At 40.3% G+C, this 24,735-nt stretch overlaps 2 protein-coding genes across 3 annotated transcripts in view; one reads left to right on the top strand and one right to left on the bottom strand.

Annotated features, from left to right (window-relative positions):
- egfem1 (EGF-like and EMI domain containing 1) overlaps window positions 1-24,735 on the top strand; it is a 54,543-nt gene that overhangs the window by 13,618 nt on the left and 16,190 nt on the right. The window contains exons 5-22 of the mRNA XM_085371653.1: window positions 3,391-3,513; window positions 7,839-7,961; window positions 10,196-10,321; window positions 10,574-10,696; window positions 12,228-12,350; window positions 12,955-13,092; window positions 13,259-13,381; window positions 13,687-13,809; window positions 13,887-14,138; window positions 14,301-14,429; window positions 16,296-16,424; window positions 16,821-16,949; window positions 20,599-20,733; window positions 21,099-21,233; window positions 22,271-22,396; window positions 23,764-23,895; window positions 24,192-24,320; window positions 24,408-24,539. Coding sequence (XP_085227779.1) covers window positions 3,391-3,513; window positions 7,839-7,961; window positions 10,196-10,321; window positions 10,574-10,696; window positions 12,228-12,350; window positions 12,955-13,092; window positions 13,259-13,381; window positions 13,687-13,809; window positions 13,887-14,138; window positions 14,301-14,429; window positions 16,296-16,424; window positions 16,821-16,949; window positions 20,599-20,733; window positions 21,099-21,233; window positions 22,271-22,396; window positions 23,764-23,895; window positions 24,192-24,320; window positions 24,408-24,539 — 2,430 coding nt within the window. The remainder of the gene's footprint in view (window positions 1-3,390; window positions 3,514-7,838; window positions 7,962-10,195; window positions 10,322-10,573; window positions 10,697-12,227; window positions 12,351-12,954; window positions 13,093-13,258; window positions 13,382-13,686; window positions 13,810-13,886; window positions 14,139-14,300; window positions 14,430-16,295; window positions 16,425-16,820; window positions 16,950-20,598; window positions 20,734-21,098; window positions 21,234-22,270; window positions 22,397-23,763; window positions 23,896-24,191; window positions 24,321-24,407; window positions 24,540-24,735) is intronic.
- Window positions 16,490-19,974, bottom strand: LOC146618609 (EH domain-containing protein 2-like). Of its 2 annotated transcripts, XM_085371656.1 has the most exons (7): window positions 19,635-19,974; window positions 19,340-19,516; window positions 19,128-19,225; window positions 18,325-18,737; window positions 18,061-18,225; window positions 17,345-17,954; window positions 16,490-16,945 (listed from the first exon to the last, which is right to left on the bottom strand). In XM_085371656.1, the coding sequence occupies exons 1-6, from the start codon at window positions 19,853-19,855 to the stop codon at window positions 17,394-17,396; spliced, it is 1,635 nt and encodes a 544-aa protein (XP_085227782.1). In that variant the 5' UTR covers window positions 19,856-19,974; the 3' UTR covers window positions 16,490-16,945; window positions 17,345-17,393. The 2 variants fall into 2 exon arrangements, with proteins under 2 accessions (XP_085227782.1, XP_085227781.1); XM_085371655.1 differs by having other exon boundaries at window positions 16,490-17,954.

A 24,735-nucleotide genomic window follows, 5' to 3' on the forward strand; every position in this document is an offset into this window, starting at 1 on the left:
TTAGTTGCACTACTTCGGCTCTATGGTGACCCCTTGGGTAAGGAAGGGAGCAGCTGAAAGTACCTTCTTTTGATGACTGTCTGCAGAGATTTTGAGGCTGAATTATGTGGAATTCTATAACTAAGTAAAAAATACATTAAATTCCTGCATATAGGTGACGGTTTAAATGGAAAAACATTTTTGTTTTTTCAGTCTTCCCATTAAAATAAGTGCTATTCAGTAACGATGACAGGGCGACACAGTTCACATCGCTAACACTTTTTAAGCGTTGTGTTGTTTTGTGCTGGAAAAAGCTGGATTTTAAAAATGCCCTGAAAGGCACTAAGTGAACACTTCTCCCTGCACACCATCTTGATGGTGATGACAAATGACCCTGAGCTAATACGGAGAGCTCATTAAGGCTCCAGGGAGCTGCAGGATCAAAGTGGGGATGTGTGAGTGGGGGGGCAGGGATGTAAGGTTAAGAGTCTATGTCACTTCCTTGTGAGTTGATGAAAAGTATAGAACAGGGTTGTGTCTCTGTGGACAGCTATAGGTATGCACATGTGTGTGTGTGTGTTTTCCCGGATGGGCATAAAGTTTCTTAGAGCCTCTTCTTGTTAAAGATGAATGGGAAGAGTGTTGGACTTCCATGTAAGTAAAGGCTTGTAAAGCCAAGGCTTACATTATTTATGTGTATTTTTCTGAGGAAAACAATGTGCTAATTATAAAAATAAAACAACTAAGGAAAAGTGATTTACAAAGACCTAAACCCAAAAGATAAATATCTGTAATATCAGCACTGATCATTGTCTCCTTCAGAAATTCTTGAAATTAATTGTGAATCTGTGTCTCCCTTTACATTACCCAGAAAACCCTGCATGCCCTTGGAAACCAAGTGTGGGTGTGGCCTGAAAAAGAAATATGGCGACCCATCCTTTGTTTCTGAGGTCCTGCAGAACTCTGCAAACTTTTAAAATCCTGTAACAACTAATGTTCAAGCGAAGCATTCAATTTCTGAGGATATTTGTCACGGCTGCTGCTTTTCCTTGCTTCTGATTTCACCCACTGTAAAATATGGAGCCGTATAGTATCTCTTTATCTCCACAGGGAACACACATGGTTGCAATAATTCAGCATCGCTCGTCCAAACTATGGCTCTTTGCATCACATCGCATGAAAGGATTTGAATAGGCTATTGATAACGCATCTTGCGTGCTCAGCTGGAGACAATTTTGTCTAAACTGACTGCTGTGGCTTTGTGCTGTTATCAGGAAGCAGCTTTCAGCACAGACTCAAATCCTTTCTTTATTTCTTATTTTTTGAGAATGCAGATGTGGGGAAACAGATATATTATCAAGTATTTTACCTGAACAACATAAACAGTTTTTCATACCCTGTTGTCTTTTAATAACTCTGGCCAAGTCATCGGTTGCTTCATGGGTGTCTTCCCCCTGCAGGCTCAACATAAGAGTACTGCTGAGTATGTTAAAATCGAAAGCCTTTTTTTTTCTCCCCCGAAACCAAAGGCTTTGTTTCATGGCTTATGTAAAATGTATGTGCCTTTAGATTAGCCTTTGCATAGTTAGATAGCGGTATATTGAAGAAATAGGACATTATTCCTTCATTACCCCTTGAAAAGCTAAACAAATCTTAAAAACCACCATTAAAAGCATGTTATTTTATAATAGCATGTTAATAAAAAAAGATTATGACTTTCACAAAGTGATACATCAGACTAATTTAAACAAACACTGTTGTTGTGTTCCTTCAATCTAATAAAAACAAGCTGCCAAACGATGCATTTTTTAAAAGCACGCCGTTTCCTGTTTTTTTTCCCAAACTGTTTCTCCACATTGGAAATTTCCTGTTATTCAGAATAAACAAACTCAATGTACAGTGAGGGGCCATTTAATCTTTTTAACAGATGGCGACAAGATACTAAATAATATTTCCTTTCCACCTTCTCTGACAGGAGATGTCTATATCTGATGTCTGCATATCACTGACAGCGTATCCCTTTTCGAAACCAGTCCTGTAACAGTGTATCATGGACCAGAACTACTGTGGCAAAAAACAGCATTTTACACTCATTGATCAGGATCAATGGCGTGGGATAGTAAAGGTGGTATGAAAGATTGTAGTGTTTTCAATAGAAAGCAGTTTAAACAGTGGGGACTTCAGTAAAACAGAAATACGCAAAAAAATAAATAAATTAAAAAAATTAAAAAAAGTATTTCTGTATATCAAATGAAAGCCCGTTTTACAAACCAGAAACTATTTTAAAGTAATGCCATAAATGAAAATGTCTTCCTTTGTTGCTCGATTATAACTACTGCAGATGTTAGCAACATTTACCAGACCTGCCTGTTATAAATCTTCAGCCAACAATCTGTCTACTATAAAAATAATACTTAGAGCAATATCTCATTGCCATGTGTCATAGATCATTCATATTAATAGGGTTTCTTGTTACCGCTTCATGCATATTAGAAGATAAAGGAAAATTTGTGTGGTGATATCACACCAGATTAGAAGGTTGGGAAAACCAAGTAAGAAGTAAGGTTAGATAAACATATTAAGACTTTGAAAAGAGTTTTAATGCCAGTATTTTTTTTTTTTAAATTTGACCTCGAATGAGGACTTTTAGTTGGGTAGTAGAAGGGACACTTAGAAGATCTCCTCAATTCCATTGACATGCCTTCTGTAGAGGAAACAGAGTCTAGGGACAAAAGGGATGACTAAGCCATCACTGGAGGTGAGGTCACTGAGGTAGTTTGGCGAGGCCTCTGGAGTGGATGAAATTTGTCCCGAGTTTCTCAAGGCTCTGGATGTTGTGGGGTTGTAACAGCTAACACGCATATGCAACGTTTGTGGAAGTTGGGGAGATTGTACCTGGACTGAAAAACCTCTTCAAGAAGAGGGTCTGGATGGTGTGCTTCACGTTTAGGGGGATCATACTCCTCAGCCTCCCCTGGCAAGGTCTTAGTCCATCTCTCTTGGTTGTGCCCTGTGGGTAAACGGAGTGTTAGGTTCGGTGGTCTCAGGATTGTGTCTCTTGCACTTGAGCAGTTTGTGGTTGAGCAGCAGGGATGAGACTTTCTCCTGTTCTTTCATTGTGCTTCATGAGTGCACCGATCCTTAAATCCTGTCAATAGACTTCAATTTTATTTATATATCACTAAATCACAACAACAGTTCCTCAAGACGCATTGTATTGTAAGGTGAAGACCCTAAAATAATACAAAGAAAAAAATAAAAAGAAAGGAAAGAGGCAAACAAACAAAAACCCTACAAAGAGTTTAGGATGCAGTGAGGCCAAAAATCCTTTTGTCACATTTAATTAAGCTGCAATGTTTTGTTAACTGTGAATTAACTTAGTGAACTTAGCCTTCAATGTTCTTCTTTCAGATGTTAACGAATGTGAAGTGGATGAAGGCGGCTGTGAGGGGTACTGTTGCAACACCATTGGCAGCTACTACTGCAAGTGCCCTGAAGGCAGTAGGTTGGGGCCAGATGGCAAGGCCTGCAATGGTAAGGTGGACATCTAGAAATAGCTGGCGTACAAACACTGACCTCCTGGGTTAACTTCATTGTTATTATTATAATATAATATAATATAATATAATATAATATAATATAATGTGCCTGTGAATTTGTTATCATTTAGTAGTGCTACGACTCTGTTCTCTGTAATCGAGTTCATGTAACTCAGTACTAATGACTACTGAGCGTCATGTTTATGTGTCCCAGCTTGTGTAACCCCATAGCAAGACGGCCCCTAGCTGATTAATTATGACATCACTATAAAGCTTTTTGCACAGAAAGCCCTAAATGCGATCATCTTCTCTTCCAACATTTTATGGCAGTCCACTTTCCTGCTTCAATTTACCTTTAGTCTGAAATCATAAATGCACTGAGTAATTAGTTACAGGAACTACAATGAAGGCATTTTTGCATGGGCTTACTTTGGCTGCTTGTCTGCCTGTGGTCAAGTTTTTCCCAGCGAGATAGCATCGCAATCAAGACACAGTCACGGAAATTCTGTGCAAGTTTATTAGGGTAAAAAATAACGTTATGGTAGAGACATTAGGTGCCAATCATAACGTTATTTTTGATGCAACTTCCCATTTGAAACAGTCAAAGTTACGGCACCAAAACCGCTTGGTTAGGAAAAAATAATTATGACATTGCAGGAAAACACTGGCGTGATCCATTTTTCAGCATCTGCCCATCTTCTTCTCCTTCCTAATCCTTTCTCAATCTCTTGATTAGAAGCTTTACTGGAGTTGTTTCTTTATGCAGATGATGCACTCAGTGTTCATCTACTGTATAGGCAGACATATGCCATCATTTACATGAGCCTGTGGTACTGTGCTCCATCAGCAATAGCACAAAAAATGATCACTGTACATTTAATTTAGGCCTTTATTTTACCATTCATTGTATACTTTTTGGGCTTTTTAAACTCAGAGAGAAAAAAGTTAACTTTAGAAACTTTTACATAGTGACACCTATTATTTTGACTAAAAACATTGGTGCCATCTATAAATGAACGTGAGCATTTGTTCACATTCATCCATGTGAGGTAATTCAGTGGCCTTTGTGTTTTCTCCCTAAGTATTTCTTGAATCTGCTACATTTAAATGATCTGGCCTCTGTAGACCTAAACATGCATCTGTCCACACAGGCAGTGCTGATATATTATAACAAGCGTGCCCTCCCAGTTCATCTGTCTTCTTTGAAAGAAATACGCTGAGTTAGCGGCGCGCCCATTTGTTCCTAAAAGCTACAGGTGTGAACAAATGCTCCTGATCTTTGACCTTTAAGACAGGATAGTGTCACTCTAACATTTTTATGCCTCACAGGTTGCTGGAGAAGTCAGGAGTGAGCAGCATTAGCAGCATTAGCAGCTGTTCATTTCTTATTTTAGGGGCTTTTGTGTGAATTTGCGTGAAAGTACAACCTGATACTTACATAGCATTTTTCACTTGCACCAAACACTCATAGACTCACACTCCAATAGATGCATCAAGGGCAACTTGGGGTTCAGTATTTCGCCTAAGGACACTTTGACATGCAGGTTGGAGGAGCCAGACCGGGACGGGTGACCCATTCTATCTCCTGAACCACAGTTGCCCCATTTGTTCACTACATGTGGTTAAATTACTGGCAGAAAAGAGTGTTTTTGACTTTAACATGTGGCAGAAAAGAAAGTGACGTTACTATTTTTAGAGTTTTATCTGACCAAAACTGAAGCACCCTGAAGATTTTGGTGAGAGAACTTGCTTTGAGTTTTTGGTTCTCACTAAAATGGGCTCTTTTAACATTTAGACTACCTTTTTTTAAAAAAAGAAAAAAATTCTACCTCATTTGTGCCACTAAAGCAGTTCAGCAGCATGTTAGTAGGGCTGCTGTTTCGCCTAATTGTATGTGTTAGCTCAACAATTCTGCTGTCACATGATATGACCTCCTGACCTGTGACACCTCCAGCCCTGCATGCACCTCACTGTGTGTCTCACGCTGAAATGATCTCAACTGGGGAAACCAATAAGCAACCTTGACAAACTTTTTTCTGTTCAGCTGTTTTGGATGTTAAGCATCATTCACAATAGCAGTCATACAAAAGAGCCTTGTTTCAGTGGCACACACCTTACGAGTGCAATGTGCAGTAAATATTTCTAACATCCATGTATATGTTCAAAGAATGGGGCAAACCATTAGGAATTTCTTTAGGCGACTATAGTCTTGCAATCACTTTGGAGAGGATTGCCCACATGGGTTTGCCAGATATTTAAATGTGTAGAAAGCAAAACACAAACACAAATAAATGCACACATAAACTACATGAAAGTGATTTAGTATATTTGTAGTACTTAGGAAATTCTCTGACCTCAGAGAAACCAGAATTATGGTTGTGTTGTGCATGCTCAAATAAACTGAACCACATGTTCCTGGGAAAAATACAAAAAGAAAACACAAAATAAAACTTTATTTGGGCAGTCATTGCACACACAGGCCTAACAAAGGAATTAGTGTAATCTCAAAAAGTCAGAGATGACAAGCAGGAAGAGTTTTGGAGGATCTTATGAGCACCGTCCCCAATACGTATACGTGAGTTTAGGTTTCAGGTTTTTGGCTTCACGGCTTCCTTCTCTCTGACACACACTATAGGAAAAACAGTGAACAAATGAATCGTGTGCAAAGAGCATGATAAACCACTCATCACTCACACCAAAGAAAGTGTAGTTGTAAAAGTCTTGATGATATTCACCGTTTCATCGTTTTGTTCACAGGAGACATAATATGCAGTTAGCTCTTAGTGTTTTTCTTCACTAGTAAAACTGAAGGAGCTGATGGGGGAATAAGCTGAACAGCACACTTAATAATTAACATTTTAAAGCATGAGAAATTGGAGCTTAAAATTGGTTAAAATTACACAATTACACCTCTTTATTCCACAATCCCGTAAAATTGCGTTATTCATTTTCTGTTATTTGGCGTGCGTCAAACGAAATGTTTAATTAGACCACCTCAAAGCTGGGTGGGACTTTTTTTAAAATTAAGGATGTAATAAATTCCTTGTTTCTAAAAAGCTCATTTTAATCCTTCATTAAATTGAACGCTGTTCTCTCGCAACTGACCACAGTTACAGGTGTCTCATTCATGAGCAAAGCGAAAACTTTTAATCAAGAAGCAGAGAAACTGTTCCATATTCATCACTGTGATGGCTGCAAATTTCATATTTGAATCAGTCAGAAGCAAGGCGTGGTGCATGCAGGGGCGGATCCAGAGAAATTTTCTTAGGGTGGCATGAAGGTGGCAAAGAAATCAAATGGGGTGGCAAAATCAAAGCCTCCCCCCCACCCAAATACATATGCACAAAACAAAACGACTACACAACAGAACAGCTACACAAGACAACACAATACACTAAGTATACACTCCACACTAACCATCACAAATCTCCCACATCTAAAAACTCTCTCTCACACACACACTTGCTCGCTCTGTCTCGCTGCTGTTACAGTCACTCCCAAAACTGTTCCCTCTTCCTAAACAACCAAATTCCATATGTTGACTTTTTTTTGAATTGGTCGACATGGTGCATTTGTCCACCGATAGGAAAGCGGTGGCTTTTTCCCCTTTCTTTACTGTTTTCGCGCTGTCCTTAGAAAACGCTTAAAACACACACACACACAAAAACCTGACGACAGTATTTAGGAAAAAAGCGTGGCTTATATATATTATCATAACTCTGGATTTACTGGCCTGTAATTAAAATGTAAAAACTTTGAAGTCTGAACTTTCAGTGTGGGTTGAAATAGAAACTCAGCGTGGCTGCAGCTTGTTGCTATGTCACCTTAAAATAGTCATGTGATTTGGAGGTGCAGCGTGTCGGTGGACCACAGAGGGTTCATAACACTCACCTTTCTTCCATTTCCAGAGTGTAACATCCAAACACCTGTGTAAAATCCGAAATTCCCATGTTGTTGTTCAAAATGTGCTCTGGCACAATCATAAGCATGGCTTGCTACTGAAAGCAAGAAAAAAGCCGGTCCTGCTATGGGCTGAACCATTTGTTAATGTTGCAGGGCGGGAACACTATCCAATACATTCAGTTTTAGCATTTATATTCACTGTTGACTGTAACTACACTCAAACTGTTAATGCTATCTTATTTTAATAAACAACACTGTCATATGCAAAACTGGGGTGGCACTTGGGGTGGCAAGGGATCATTTTAGGGTGGCACTTGCCACCCCATGCCACCCTTCTAGATCCGCCCCTGGGTGCATGAATACATATAAATATATATCTGTATGAGGTATGCATGCATTGCATATCTGTGTGTTCAGATGTAGATGAATGTGAGGAGCTCAATGGAGGATGCCAGCAGACATGTGTCAACACACCGGGCTCCCATCACTGTGAGTGCAGTGAAGGCTTCCGCATGCACTCAGATGGTCGAACTTGTATCGGTAAGTACTAAAGAAAAGGATTTACAGCACTTGTGGAAACTGTTTTCTATCTACTCCTCCCCACACCGTATTTTTCCCACATTAATAATTCAGGATTTTTTGCAATCATTCTCTTTGTAATAAAACAGATAAAATACAGTTTTTAAAAAAAATGGTTTGAATTTATTGCACTTTTGAAGGATAGCCTGACATTCTGAGAATTTGCTTGTGAGCTTTCTTTCCAAGCTTTTGATGGGAATATTAATGTCAATCTCACCATATTTATTTTATGAAACTTAAGCAACAGATCATCTGGCGATCAGAGCCCTTTACTACACGTTCATGACATTAGAAAGGTTATGCCATACAAATACTTAGGATACACACTGATAATGCACTTACTCGGAACATGGATGTAGAAAGTGTGTATACGAGAATCCATCAGCATCATTGTCTCTGATGTTTTTAGTGTTTATGGCAATATTTTGTCATTTATGCTTAGGTCTGTGTGCAATTTTCGTTTTTTGTTGTTGCCATGATTTGTGTTGATCTTATCTTATCTTATCTTATCTTATCTTATCTTATCTTATCTTATCTTATCTTATCTTACCAAGAGTGCAAACTGGAGGCATAACTGACATGTATACTTTCTCAACTGCTGGTTAACACAAATCTGTAATAAGTCCGTAAACAACTCAGTGCTTTTAAACATGCAGACATGGTCAAGATGATCTGCTGAAGTTCAAACTGAGCATTACAATAGGGGAAGAAAGGTTGTTCGTGCCAGACGAGCCAGTCGAAGCATTTCAGAAACTGCTGAGCTGCTGGGATTTTCCCACACAACAATTTCTATTGTTTACAGAGAACAGTTCAACAAAAAGAAAATATCCAGTGAGCGGCAGCTTGCTGGGCGAAAATGCTTTCTTAATGTCAGAGGTCAGAGGAACATGGTAAGACTGCGTCAAGCTAACAGGAAGACATTAATAACTCAGATAACCAGTCATTACAGCCACGGTATGCAGAAGAGCATCTCAAGATATGAAAACTTGGACTACAGCAGCTGAGGATGACAGTGGGTGCCATTCCTGTTAGCTAAGAGCAGGAACCTGAAGCTACAGCTCACAATAGATGTCTGAAAAAATGTTGCCTGCTTAATGAGTCTAGATTTGTGTTGCAACATTCAGACGGTAGGGTTCAGACTGCGGGTGTTGGCATAATGGTGTGGGGAATAGTTTCTTAGCACAACGCGAAATCGTAATCCCAAAGTCGGTGATATCATGGATGTGGAGCAAATGTGTGACGCTGTAACATGAACCAAACTCTCTGTGGAATGTTTCCACCACCTCGATAAATCTGTGCCACAAAGAATTAAGGGTGTTCTGAAGCCAGGATTAGCAAGGTCTACATAATGAAGTGGCCAGTGAGTGTTCAGTCCAATGAAAACCAGACTTCATTGGTAGCAGTCACTGAACACAGTTAATGCCAGAACTAATTTCTTCACTTTGGGTTTTGTACAAATGTAACAAACAAATGTAGTGAAAAAAACAGAATGAAAGCGTAGAAGCTAGAGCTTCATTGAATAATCCTTGTGAGAAATTCAAACACAATTTAAAAGGAGAAATGCAAGGCGGTAAAGTACTTTTACCCTTTTAGGACCATAAAATTTGTCATTTAATGAAACAATTTGTTACTTGGAGAAAATCGGTACATCTCTGTTTCTATGTATGTCCCCTAATGCCCTCAGTTTCCAGCTGCAGCTTTGTGTTAAAAGATAGGTACGGATGCAGAGGGATGGCTAATTGTGTCTGTGGAAGTCATCAGTGTTAAAAGCCTGCCGTTCATTCAGTTTTACAGCCTGTGTCATCATGTCTGTGTTTAGAGCACCCAGAAGGCACACGGCTAATATTCATATTTGGCACGTCATTAAGTTGCAGGAATGATAGGATGGAAAGATCATTAGAAAATAAACTAGAGGTAGTCATTGGACCAACAGGCCTATTGAAGACCTTTTTTTTCCAGTTTCCTGCATTTACTCAAGTGTTTTCCACAATTATACAGCTGTGCAACTTGAGCTGTGAAAGGTATTTTGAATTGCCAGAAAATTCAGTTATATTTATCATCCTTTCTAAGTTACTGAAAACTTAGTGCGACTTTCAGCCCCATTAAATCTGCACTTGAGCACCTGAGCGGATGGGCTTTATGACTTTGACTTTTTTTTTTTTACTGAGCACTCGTCTATCTTCTTTGCTCTTAAGCTGTGAATTCCTGCTCTGTCTTGAATGGTGGATGTGAACACAAGTGTGTGGACACGGGGGACAATCACTACAAATGTGAGTGTCGGAAGAACTACCAGCTGAAGAGGGATGGGAGACACTGTAAATGTAAGTCAGCCTAACTTTTGGTGCAGAAACATCTGTTAAAGTGGCAGAGCTGTGCATTACACAGCTCAAAATCTGAATAGTCTTCATGGATTTTCTAATGCACTGATTAATTTTACTAGCAATCTTGTTGTGACAGAAAATATATTAATGTGTATGATTCAGATGTCAAGAATACAAATTGTCCTCATCAAACTGTCCTGACCTGGCTTCATTCTGCAAATATATGTATGTGTATGTTTCTCCTCGTGTTAGTGAGGGACCCCTGTGAGGAGAGGAATGGAGGCTGCAGCCAGATGTGTACTTCAGAAGAAGGCCGAGTTCACTGCAGCTGCCGACCTGGTTTTACACTGGCTGGAGATGCCAAGAACTGTGAAGGTGACAAAGCCCTCTCTCTCACTCACATAGCTATAACTCAGATAAGACCTCTGATTTCCTGTATGTGAGAAAGAAAGTTTTCTATGCAGTCCTGTGAGAAACTAACTACACCATTACTGCTTCCCTATAACTAAGAGGGCAAGTAGCAACGAGGCGCTACTAATCAAATGCACTTAATTATTAGATCATTGGCAGGTGTGAGCAGGTCTAAGCATTCAGGTGTGTGTTATACAATACCATTATCTTACCAGCAAACTCACCCTTTTAAACTTAAAGAAACTCCAAAATCCTCTCAGACTCTGCAACCTCAGTTAGCATGCTGGATGTTAAAGTTCCTGATTGTTCAGTTACAAAAAGAATGAAAAAGTATGACTTGTCTATAAAAACAACATGGCAGCATGGCACAGAACAATCTGCAAGGCTTCTGGAGCATGCCCTTTGGACAGATAAGACCAAAGGGAAGAGGTTTGGCCATAAAACACAAACACAGGATATCATCACAAAGACCTCATTCCAACTGTCAAGCATGATGGTGGGGGTGTAGCGATTCATGCCTTGCAGTCATTGAGTTGACCATGAACTCAACTGTGTACCAAAGCATCCCATATGGAAAAGATATATATAAATATTATAAAGTTTGTATCTGTCTTGTGTGAAACTTATATGAAAAGCATACAAAAGTGAAAAAAGATATAAGATCCCTTGAAAAATTATATAAATGAAACTTGTATGTTTTGGATACTTACTAAAACAATATATGAAAGTAATGAGAAAGTGGCCACTTTCATGAGTAAATCATGTAAGCCTTATATGATTCACTATATGAAGTAGGCCACATCTTATGCAAGTCTTTTATAAGTTTTTACTATTTCTTTTCCTTATGGGATTGCAGAGTCAAGCATGGCTGAAATTGAGCCATGAAACAGGACAATGAGTCCAGGCACAGCAGCAAAACTATAACAGAATGACATGAAATGAAAAAGAAAATAATCAAGGTCCTGCAGTGGCTCAGTCAATGCCCAGATCTCAACCTAAATGAAATTTTGTGATGGGACCTTAAGAGAACTGTGCATAAATCAATGCCTACAGACCTCAATTAAATGAAACAGCATTCAAAGTAGGCCAGATTCCCTCCGCTACATTGTGAGAAACTCATATGGAAAGTAGTTACTTAATGTTATAGCTAATTGTGGTTCTGCAAGATGTTGAGAGCTGTAATTAACTTTCCACAGGACTGCGCACATCTACTTGTTTTAGGAACTCTGGATTTGGTTGGAGACTTAGCTGCTACTCGACCAAGAAAGTCAGGTTCCAGGATACAAGTTTCATGAACACTGAAATCCTGTTTACCTCCGCTGTTTCTTAATATGATGCTGAATAATATTCTGCAGTTTTGCAATACAGTAGATAAATCTTTGACACAATCAGTGGACTTTTCTCATGCTCATGTGTTTCTGCCTACATGTCTTGGTGTATCTGTTGACATTTGTCATACCAGGATCTAAAGTTTGTTAATATTTGCCTCTTATAGACATTGATGAGTGCAGCTCTGGCCATGCCAAGTGTTCCCATGGTTGTGTCAACATGTTGGGTTCCTTTAGCTGTGTGTGTCATCCGGGTTTTGAACTCGGTGCTGATGCTAAACAATGCTACCGTAAGTAAGAACTTCAGCCTACCTTCCACAAACTGTAAAGACTGCTGAGTGCTTTTTATTATGCAAATAAGAGAACAACTTACATCATTTCAGAATGACTTTGTTGAAAATGTTCTGATTCAAATGTGCCTTAGTTTTTTTATTTTTAACCCCAAAGGGATTTTTTGACTGTAATGGGAATTTAACTAGTAACCTTTCCTTTGCTAAATAAATATGAATACCACTGCACACTATAGCGCAGGCTGGTGCAGCTTGCACATTCTAAAATCATTTTCTTTTTTTTCTGCTAACAACAGAACAAAACGCAAATACCAGGTTACTTGTAAACTGCTCTTTAATTTGAATCACAAAACTTTGCTTGTAAACATTTCAGTGTAGCACACAGGACTGACATGCGTGATATGCCTCAAAATTCAACCGAGTCCTAAGTTATATCCTTTTTAAATCCATCATACTCTCATTAGGTATTTATGTTGAGCATATAAAATGCAAAATTAAATGTGATTTACAGAGTCACTATTAGCCAAAAATGCCCCGTGTCATTGACCCTATATTTCATCTGTGGTTGTGTACTGTTGTTGTGGTTTGATCCTTTCATCTCCAGGCATTGAGATGGAGATTGTAAACAGCTGCGAGAAGAACAACGGAGGTTGCTCTCATCATTGTGAGCATACCACCAATGGCCCTCTTTGCTCCTGTAACCAGGGTTACCAGCTTGACCAAGACAGGAAGACCTGTGTAGGTCAGACCTTCTATACATGTGTGTGTGTGTGTGTGTGTGTGTATATATATATATATATATATATATATATATTTTGTTTTCACCTGTTTTATTTAATGTGTTTTGGCTCTGTGCTTCAGTCCTTCAGAAGGATCTCTTCATACCAGCTCTTTAATACTTTCCACAGATAATAATGAGTGTGTGAGTGAGGAGTCCTGCTGCAGCCACTTCTGTAAAAATTATCCAGGCGGCTATGAATGCAGCTGCTGGCCTGGTTACAGACTAAATCCAGACGGTTGCAGCTGTGACGGTAAGGTTGGACTCTTAGCAGATCATCTAGTCTGGTACTTATTAAGGTTTTCTGTGTTGTGGCAAAGTTGTGTATGACACAAATTCTAAAAAGCGTATTTACCAAGTGAGTCCTGAAAAATTAATCCTTTTAAGGCCAGTTCCTACTAGAAAAGGGGGGAAAAAAGAACATTTTACTCAAAAAGCGATGTACAGTCAAGTGCAACTTCTGGATGGGTAGAAAAAAAAAATCCATATCTGTGTCATCTTGCAGTGCTACACTATCTTTTCATATACTTGCACTATGTTTGCATTTTCTTCTGTTAGACATTGACGAGTGTCTGGCAGAGATCTCGGACTGTGAACAATACTGCATCAACACTGTGGGAGCGTACGAGTGCTTTTGTCAACAGGGCTTCCGTTTGAATGAGGACCGGCGCTCTTGCGTGTGTGAGTAACATTTTCAGCTTTCCAAATACCACTCTGCATTTCTTCTTGACATATAACATTGTACTTGGTCTCTTTAGCTCTTTACGGCAGAGAGCTGGAAGAGGAAGATGAAGAAGAGGAAGATGAGGAAGTGCAGCTCGAGGCTGGCAGATTACCGGACCTGCTGTTCCGCAATGCTCCTCAGCTCCTGCAGTACACGGCAGCCTTGCGCTCCCATTACGGCAGCGAAGATGATGACGACGATGATGGTAGTCACCGTGGTGACAGTGAAAAAGTATTAGAGATCCTGAGAGAGCGCAGGGGAGAGCTCAGACTGGAAAGTCACATAGGTACAGTAAAAAAACAAAACCCCAAAACAAGAAAAACAAAGCATGTGTGCTGAGTCTGCACTTTGTGCCTGACCAGATCAATATTATTTTATTACTCTCCTTTTGTTTTCCTATTAAATGTTGATGATCTTCAGGAATTTCCTTTGGAATTTCCTTTTTTAGTGTGTCTAGATGACTCATTTGGGGAGGACTGCAGTGTAAGCTGTGAAGACTGCGTGCATGGAGCGTGCAACGAAAACAGAGACCGATGCGAATGTTTGCCTGGCTGGACGGGGGTCATCTGCAACGAGAGTGAGGATCTTTAAAAGTGTTCTGAAGTGACGTCTTTCCATCATAACACAAACACTGTCCTTCGGGATAAATCATGTGCCACCTGTCATCAGTGTACTGTAGCAAGTTAGCTTAGCATGAAGACTTTGCTCCATCCAGAAGTAATAAAAACTATATGGTGGGATTTGTAAATACTAGGCTATATCTCATTGGCTTATTTTGCACAAAAAATAAAAAAAATTGTGACTTTATAAAAGTATTTCGTATACAAATGACACATTATGACAAAGCCTTAGAGGGGAAACTGGCTCCATATTTACCATTATTTTAAGTGGCACATGATCATCTCCTCATCTCACTTTCAGACAGAAAGGGATGAAGGGGAGACATTTATTTATTTATTTATTTATTTGTATGGGAAAATTGACCAAAGCGAATGAGTCATGTCCAGATCACATATCTGATTCAGTTGTACATTGAACAGTACAGCATAGACGGGCATGCACATAGCCTTGATTGTATCACAAGGCACATGTTTTCCCAGAGCTATTTGAACTGCCTTTAGCAGTATGGTCTAGTTAAAGAAAGATGACATAGCTCCCTGTGTGCATCGATCCAGCGTCATGTATCAAAGCCTGACGGCTCTTGTGTGGGAGGCTGTGTTGTTTGTGGGCTCCAGAACACAAGAGGGCCAGGGGAATCAATTTGTCTGCTACTACTGTGGCCAGGACCCACAGCAAGAGCACAGCCCGAGGCCAAGGATGTCCACTACTGGGTTACAAAGCAAAGCTTCATTGTTCCCATCCAGCTCTGTGATTAATGGCTGTCTTTTGGTCTGAACCTGAGGAGGAGAGCCACGTGTGATAAGTCCATTAGAAGCATTCTGAAACGAGAGTCTGAGGGAGGCAGTGTTCAGATGCACACCCTGAAGGTGATGGGCCTGGGCAGCATTTTCAGGTGGAGTAGATGAGGAATATTGCTGCCTGAGGCAAAGATATGGGGAATGGTGCAGTAGGCAACAACATAGGGGGCTATAAGGAAAAAAAATATGGGCCATGTATGGTCTTTAAAAAATGTGACATATAACATTTTTATTGTATGAAGTTGTATATATATAAAAAATATATAATTAACTGGGTTACTCTTTCCCATATCTCAAATAATTGAATTATATTTGAATCATATCGCTGAAGCAGTGTGCCAACTCTTAATACTGCTGTTGAAGCATTACAAGTATTTATGGTGTTTAAAACTAGCTCTCTTTGTTATACATGTTGTCTCAGGATGCCTTAAGTATTTATTTTATTTAACCAGGAAGTCCCTTGAGATTACAAACTTTTTTTCTAGGGAGAACCTGGTCAAGAGGGTACCTCAATACAAAACGACACCCTTGCCTACTGACCTGTTCACTGCCTTTTTCATATATTATTATGATTTCTCTAAATACGTCTTGTCCCTTCATTTATATATTAATTCATTCATTCTGAACTATTTCCTGTTCTTATCCTGTTCCACAGGGTGCTGCCGTTGCTACACTATTTTAAACAATTTCATCCTGCGATATAAAACTGTTGTAAAGAAGCTGCGATATGGAAGTTAAGCAGCAGTTAACTTGATGGATTAGAATACTTGAGCACGTCTTAAACAGCCAGCTGTTTCTTCTCAGAACTGCTAACAAGGCCAGTGAGATTAAGAAAGTCAGGCAAACCCACAACACCAGGAAAGAGAGGACGGAAGCTGAAAGTGTTTACTGCCTAGACCAAAACTCTAGCTTTTGATGTGTTTATTTTCAAATTAAAAAAAAAAAATATATATATATATATCTTTGGATTTCCACACTGAACTTTTTTTGAGCCAAAAAAAAATCTTCATCTCCTTTCTCTTCAGCTTGTCCACAGGGGAGCTACGGACAGGCCTGCAACAGCCTGTGTCGCTGTCAGAATGGAGGCTCCTGTGACCCTGTGACTGGCAAGTGTTTGTGCCCCCCTGGGGTGCAAGGCTTGCTCTGCGAGGATGGTTTGTATACACACATTCCTACAGACGCATGCAACCACCTGGGTCTAGTTTGCTTGCGACCCCCTCCACATGAATTTAACTATGTGATTAGACATCTGTCAGAATGCTTTTATCCTCTAAAACTGACGAGTCATTAAAAAGATTTATGATAGAAAGATAAGGAAAAAAAACATAAATTAAAGCTTGTTTCATACCAGGGTGATTATCTTATAAATAACTAGATTCATCTTGATATCCCAGGGTTTGGAAATCACTGCCCTGTACTCTGCTTCAGTGTGTGCTGAATGAGTCATTACCATTATTAAAGATGTCTTCTCACAAATGAGGCATGTGGGCTCTGTTGTATTTTTGAATCTAAGCAGGGACTAATTTATTTGGCATTATTCTTGCTCACAGGTTGCCCAAAGGGTTTTTTTGGGAGGCACTGCAGAAGAAAGTGCAACTGTCCCAACAGTGTGCACTGCCATCGTCTCTATGGAGGCTGCCTGTGCCCTCCAGGATTATATGGGCGTTTTTGCCACCTGGGTGAGTGAGAATTGTTAGAGTTCAAAATATTGGTGATAGCAATGTCAATGTTTTTAATGTCACATATTAAAGAAAAGCTTAACAGTCAGGGAATATGAAACTTTTACTGCATTAGCTGAAGAGAGACTGTCCATGCAACTGATAATATTTGCTGTTGTGTTTCCTTATAAGATGACAACAATAACGTAGTTGTCAAAAAAAGTGTGAATAATACTTCAAAATCAAATCATTCATAACCAATAACAGTAAGCTTTAGGTTGTGTCAGCTGTTAATACGTTTTCAGGTTTGCACACACACACACACACACACACACACACACACACACACATACACACACTTCAGTTTTCATAGTACTCAAACTGCCAACATTGTAAAAAATCTGCATTAATTTTACTTGTAATGAATACACGTTCTCAGCTTTCCGTTTCCTTTGGATGACAAGTTCACACCGACACGTCGCTTGCTTCACTTGGCCGTTTTGATGGTGGCACCAGGTGTGGAGGCAGCTCTCTGGGGAGCCAGTGGCCCTCCACTTTCTCCTCGATGAGGTGGACTGCCAAAGCAAACTCCTCATCGTCCAGCATGCCATCCCCGTCTACATCGGACAGCCTCCAGATGTGAGCGAGCACAGAGTTGGGCAGAAGAGTCTTTGTCATCCACTCTTTGACTTTGGTTCCGCTAAGTTTGCCCTCAGTTGGATTGAGGTTGTAGAAAATCTCATCGTATTTGGGTTTGTATTTCTCCACTACCCACTCATCGAAATCTAGCTCGCTCCCCTCGTCTATGGGAGGTTCTTTGAACGGGTCTCTGCTGTAATGCTCGGGCTTGAATGTTCTCAAAAATTCCCCGTCCAGCACTCCGTGGAGGGATCGCTTTCTCTGTTCTTGTTGTTGGATGTAGGGGACCAGCTTGGCGATGTCAGTGCTGAGGAGTTTATCCAAGGAGGCCATAAGGCTCGGTTTTAGCTTCTTGAACTTTGAGAAGTCTTGCCCCAAAAGTTTCTCCTGAAAATGTGTGCAATCGCATGTGAGACTAACACAGAACATTAGAGTGAATGAAATCTAACAAATATGGTATTTAAACAATAATCAAAGAAGTTGTTTTGTTGACCTGCATCTTTGTGCAGTCGGGGAAATCGCCAGCTGGGACACGATGCTGCTGCTGAATCTTGCTAAAAATCACGGGAAGCTGGTAGATCAGATTATGCTTCTTGCTTTCTCTACAAAAAATGGTTGGCATCTCCTGCTTCAGATAGCTGATAATGTGTGCATGAGCCTGTGAAGAAACACAAGGGAGTCATAAAGGTCACCACAGCAGCTGGATTTGTATATGCAAAGTACCGGTTGGAATTTATCATAACGGCTGATTTCTGACCCTCACTAAGCGCGCTCTCTTCACCAGGTCATTCAGCTTGCGTACTGCAGCGTTGCGTGGCAGGTTCCTTATATCGGCCAACAAATCCTCCTCCTCCAACTCTATCAGCTGGTAGTGGTCGCACATCTGCCTCGGCTCTGACCAGAAGGATCCGATGTAAACCCGTAAAATCTCAGGGGTTCGAAACACTTTTCCCAGTGACCACATGAGGGCGCCATACACTCTCATCAGATACTGAGAGTCCACCCTGTCAGCTTTGTTGAGAACCACACGCAACTTGTCCTCATAACCGCACAGGGCCTCGAATGCTCGTGTGAGCTCATCAGAAAACTCCAGCTTATGCGCGTCAAACAGCAGGATGATCCGATCGACACGCTCTGCAAACCAGCGCAGCACTGCTGCGAAGTCATAGCCTGGGAGAAGGAACAGAAACATAGGGGTTTCATTAAGACTGTATGTAACACAGCCTCACAGCCTCAAGCCATCGAGGAACGTTTTACACATCCCAGAGGTCCTCACTGGTTTCAAGCCATTTCGGTTACACCCACTGAAAAATGTGTCCATAAAACGAAGCAAAGGCTTTTCAGTTCCTCTCAGCTTATCTCCTGCCAGCCCAAAGTCATACTGCTTTCATCAGCTTTGCTTCTGCCTTCAAGTGTTTGAATTTTGCTGGCTGAAATGTTCCTACTTCACTGGGTCTACTACATTTATCACTCTGCTCCCACAGTCCAACATTAATAGAAGCAAAGGCTTGTTAATTTCCTCTGGCACTAAAAGGGAAATTAGAAGACATTCAGCCTCACCTCGGCTCAGTTTTCTTTTAGCAGCAGTCAAGATGCCTGGCGTGTCAATTATGCTGATACTCTCAAGGATCTGATTTGGCATCTGAACACACTGAAACCTGTAAATGTGATGCATTTCAGGATTACTTGATTCATTTATAGGAATAATGGCAAAGCATAATCCTATCAGTACATTATACAAACAGGAATTCTCCTCTGTGAACGCTCATCACCTGTTCAGAAACGAATTTCCAAAAGGGTCGAGGTTGCGAAAGGGCATTTTCGGGTCCATCGTGAGGGCATTCCCAGGGATGATTCCCTCGACTTCTCCATACATGAGGGCAGTGAAGCAGTCAGTGGTTGGCTCTGGCCCAACTCTGCTACCAAGAAAATCTTGCTCTATGAGATACCTTGAGACACACATGGTGCAAACCAGCACTGTTATCTTTGTTTAAAACATGGCAAGTTAATGCATGCAGATCCTTTTTTTCCCTTTTTTCTTTTTAATGATCCAAGTCCTGAGCTTACCTGATAAAAGTAGTCTTTCCTGTTGAGTACTGACCCATCACCAGCACCATCGGTTTGTTGTCAAAGTCTGCGTCCTCATAGCTTGGTGAGTGAAAGTGATGGAAAGAATAGTATTTTTCTACTGGCAGCAGCCGCTTGTAATAAAGATTCTTCAGCTCCTCTGTCACCATGTTGACGTCCCCCATTGCTTTCGGGGTGCTCCAAAGCCTCCGGAAGGACATGGCGACAGCAGTTTTACTCTTAATTTCTCAGTGTGGAAGCTGCTCGCTCTTCTTAGACCCAACTAAATGATGGAAGAATGTGCACAAGGCATATTATCAGATTCTCACAGCTGTCTGCTTCATCCTGCAGCGGGACATTAGAGAGGGTGGAGAGGGTGTAACTGGAGCCTGCAGCTGCACCTAACATAAAGCCAATATCGAGAGGGACAGGGTGGAGTGCAGCTCAGCTTTTGTTGCTGTGCGGGGACAGTTTTGGCAAGATTCACCCACAGGGATGTAACAATTGTCAGACTTAAAGGTCATGGACAAAACTTAAATCTGCTTATTAAATGCGTTTATATACAAGCAGAAATTAAAGTACTTGCAAAAACAGTCAGAGGAGTCAAAGTTCAATAAATCAGGAGAAACAGGAGGCAGCAGTCACATGACTTCAGCCAGCAGAAATCTATCGTTGTCATAACATGGTGACTGGGTGTGTTTGTTTGGCTCATTTTTAAGTGCATTTCGATAGCAAAGAATGTTTAATTTCAATTTATTTTCCTTTTTTCCATGAAATTGTGACCAGCTAAACTTTAGACAACAGAAGGTGAAGTTGGTTTAGTGCAGCATTTCTGCAGCTATCAACATTTATATAAGTGTCTAATGAACGGATTTTGCGTAGTATTACTCAAACACAAGAGGATAATCTAACCTTCTACTTCCATACTATCAGCCTTTTTCTGTCTGTTTTTAAAACCTCTCAGCTTGTCCCAGGTGGACGCACGGAGCGGGCTGTTCCAAGGAGTGCGACTGTGTTCAAGAACATTCCACCGCCTGTGACCCCAAAACGGGAAGCTGTTTCTGCAAGGCTGCGTATCACGGCCCACGATGTGAACAAGGTATAAAAAGCACGTTTATTCCTTGACAGGAATGAAGTGGTTAAGATTTGTGTTTGGTTACATTTTCAAGCCAAATGCTGAACAGAGACGAGGGCGTATTACTTTCTCAGCTGTTTTAAAGGTTCTAAACATGAACAAATATGTTTCCAGTTGCAGTAATGCATCTCTAATGTGAGCTACAAAGGGGAGTCTTGCTGTTTCCTTGCAGTACAGTTTTAGTATATTAGTGTGTAGAAGAAGAAGAGTTTAGGAGGTTGTCGGTGGTCTTTAACAGTCAAGCTTCTACTCGATGAAGGTATCCAAGATATTTGGTTAGAGACTGCACATCATCTTAATCTTTTATGCATCTGCGTGTCTCATTGTAGAATGCGATCCAGGCTTTTTCGGGCCCGGCTGTGAGCAGCCATGTGACTGTCCAGGTGGAGGGTCATGTGACCCCAAGACTGGAGAGTGCAGCCAGCAATGTCCTGCAGGGCTTCACGGACATAACTGTCAACTGGGTAAGCAAAAAAAAAAAAGATTTAAAGCACTTTGTAAAAGCCAATGTAAGAGCGCATGTTCAGTTATTTTGACGTCTAACGTATGCAGTGCAGTTATTTTCAGATGTTTGGCTCGCATTAATAATATCACTCGTTCCTTTTAACCTCTGCAAACGCAGTGTTCTCCACAGAGCTCGATTCCACAGTGCACTCATGTGGTCACAGCTTTTATAGTGAAAGACCGCACAGTGTAATAATGTGTGTGAATTTGTGAACTGCGTGGGCCGGCATACTGACACGTGTCAGCACGCATGCTTATAGTTTGCATAGTTGTTGCTTGTGCAACTGTGTGCCTTTTTCAAAGCAGCGCATTTTGTTATGTGTTTGCTCAGCTTTGTCACATTTTTAATTTCCTGCAAAGCATACAGATCTTTCTTTACTCCTCTATCCTCGCCTCCTTCTTCTATTCATCATTTGATAGCTTTGACTGATTACGTGGATGTAGTAGGTGAAATGCATCTATGAATTCACCTGGTCAGTGCAGGTGTTCTTGTTGTTGCAGACTACACAACTAGAAAGTAGGGTTCCTGTACAGCAGGGTGCCCTCTGGCTGTTTACTCTGCTGGTTGATGGAAAGTTCAACCCTCTGTACTGTGCTCTAGAGTGATGCTGAATATTGCTCAGGAGCCTCTGGTAAAAACATCACTTTATGTCTCTGGGGAGCAGACTAAGATAACAGAGTTACCATGTGTCAGGACTAGTGCACAGTCCAAGCCTAGGCGTGCTGGGTTTGCAACCCAAATAAAAGTTTTTTTTCGTTTTTCTCTAGGTTGTCCATAGCTTAAGTTGCAGGCCAGGTCATGACAGGGGCGATTTAATTCAGTTATTACAGCAGGAGCTTTTGGCAGAGGCTAAATAAATAAGCATCAAGTGATTATGATTTCAACATTTTCACTTGTCCAGCTGCCTCTCTTAATAATTTTTTTCACTGTTGTGTAACCCAGTCTTTTATTTTTTCTCCTGTTACATCATGTCTGTTGTGTATTTTGTGTTGCTAGCCTGCCAAGCTGGAAGCTATGGAGAGAACTGTCTTCTGACCTGTGATTGCAGTGGAGCTCCTTGTGATCCCATAACTGGACAATGCATCTGTCCTGATGGAAAGATGGGACACTCGTGCCAGGAAGGTATTCATTATTGCAATGTCCTATAATAATAGAAAGAAGACAATCAATTATCTTTCTTGTTTGCAGGCTGGACATTTGTTACCCCTCTCAGAGAGTTACAGAAATGTGCAAAGGTTTTGAGCCATCCCTCTTTTCCTTTAATTTGCTGGGAAAAACACAAATAGAATTGTACAAACATTTTTTGCCTTATATACTGGGTTTCCATGTTATGTTTGGACATTTTTAAATAAATCACTGCACCTAACAAACTTGTAAGTCAATATCTTTAATGACGAACTTTAAACAACATTAACTCCCTTAGTCAATATTTCTTTTAGTTTCTTTAAGCAGGCTTCAGGAATAGTTCTCCAGGCTTCTTGAAGGACATTCAAAGCTGTTGGCTGACTTTTGTTCTGTTCTCTGTCAAGATGATCCCACACTGCTTCAGTAATGTAGAGGTCTGGGCTCTGCGGAGGCCAGTCCATAACTGATAGTGATCCATTGTGATATTTTTCCATATAGGTATATTTTTTATTGATTTACCAGTGTGTTTGGAATCGTTGTATGATTGTACTTTTCAGATGATCTTCCATAGTGGATCAAAATCTCATGTTTTCATAACTCCATCACTTTTTACAAGATCCCCGACCTCCCTCGTACATATAAACAATAATTTGGACCAAAAATGTCAAATTTGGATTCATTATTCCTGACCTGTTGCCACTGATTTTCAGTGTGGGTCTTGTGTAGTTTGGCATAACTCAGCCTTTTTTCTCCCTGTTTTTTTCTTCCATAAGAATGATTTCTTGACTGCCGTCCTCACACTGACACCATTTTTGATGAGGCTTCAGTGATCAGTAGCTTGTTCATCTGAAGAGTCAGATGGATCTTTGGGGTCCTGTGTCAGATGGTTGTTGGATTTTTTTCCTGTTTCTTAAGGACAACTTTCAATTACTGCTCTGAAGTATCATTTTAGGACTCCCACTTCTTCTGCTCACCATGACGATATGGGAAAGGTTTCAGATTCTTGGAGTTACCTCTGTTGGTGTAAAAATACCTTTTTTATTCCTTTCAAACTGTGTTGTCTTTGGCATTTTGTGTAAACTGGTTTATCTCAGGACTGGACTGACAATGAGCTAAAAAGCAGTCAATGACCAAAGAAAAACTTTGAGAGACCTACAAAAAGTCTTGAGCACTTTTGCTCAGGATGACTTTAAAAAAATGACAAAAAAGTCTGAAAGCAAAATATTAAAAAAAATCGTGGATGGCTCAAAACTGCACTTTACTACAATTTCTACAATATTTGAATGTGTATTAAATCTGAGAAGTTAAAAACATAAATACTGCGTACTGCTCTATCAAAGTGAAAGGTACTTGCTGTTTCCCAGACTGCCCTGATGGATTCTGGGGGTCAAAGTGCCAGTCTTCTTGTCCTGAGTGTCAGAACAGAGGCTCGTGCAACAAGCAGACCGGTACATGTGAGTGTGAGCCAGGATTCATGGGACAGCTCTGCCAAAACAGTGAGTTTGCATGAAATTTCTGAGATTAAAACAAAAAAAAAAATCATTTAATAAACCAAATGTGTAAGCTGTAGCTGACCTTAATGCTGATGATAATATATTTAATGAGGCATACAACTTTTTTTTTTACTTATTCAACCTCAAATTTTAAAAAACAAAAACAAAAAATGATGATGTCACACTTGGATTTTGAAATTACTGTAATCTCCTCGACTTGCTTGAACACTTTAATTATATTTAATTATAGAAAGTTCATGACAGAATCAGTTTTCTGATTAATCACCTGTGTTGTGTAGAGTGTCCTGCTGGGTACCATGGACCAGGCTGTCTAACACCTTGCTCTTGCCACCCTGATGCCAGTTGTGACCCACAGACTGGGAAATGCATTTGCCCTCCTGGAAAAAGAGGCCACGATTGTGCAACATGTGAGAATGTAAACAAATGAGACAAAAATAAGAGAATCTGACAGAGTAGCAGAGAAAATAACTCACCCTTCACTGTAATGTTTGCAGTATGTGATCCTGGTTTCTGGGGACAAGGGTGCACCAGTTCTTGTCAGTGCCACGAACAGTCTCTGGGCTGTGACCCAGTCAGTGGTCAGTGTGCATGTGAGGCCGGCTACACAGGAGACCGATGTGAAAAGAGTAAGTTATTGCCTTAGCTACTAAATCATTTTGTATCATTTTGTATATTTTACTAAATGCTGCCACCTTGGGGCCATTTCAGTTACAGCACCACAGTCAGTATTTTTTTGATTTTATGTTTAACAAGCACAATACAGTTTAAATGTTTTATTTGATCCTGATACTGTATAACTTTAGATTTTACATGTTATATAAA

Source organism: Diplotaxodon limnothrissa, linkage group LG14 (assembly GCF_057381915.1).
Source record: "Diplotaxodon limnothrissa isolate DT_005_m linkage group LG14, D_limnothrissa_male_GT1.1, whole genome shotgun sequence".
NCBI lineage: Eukaryota > Metazoa > Chordata > Actinopteri > Cichliformes > Cichlidae > Diplotaxodon > Diplotaxodon limnothrissa.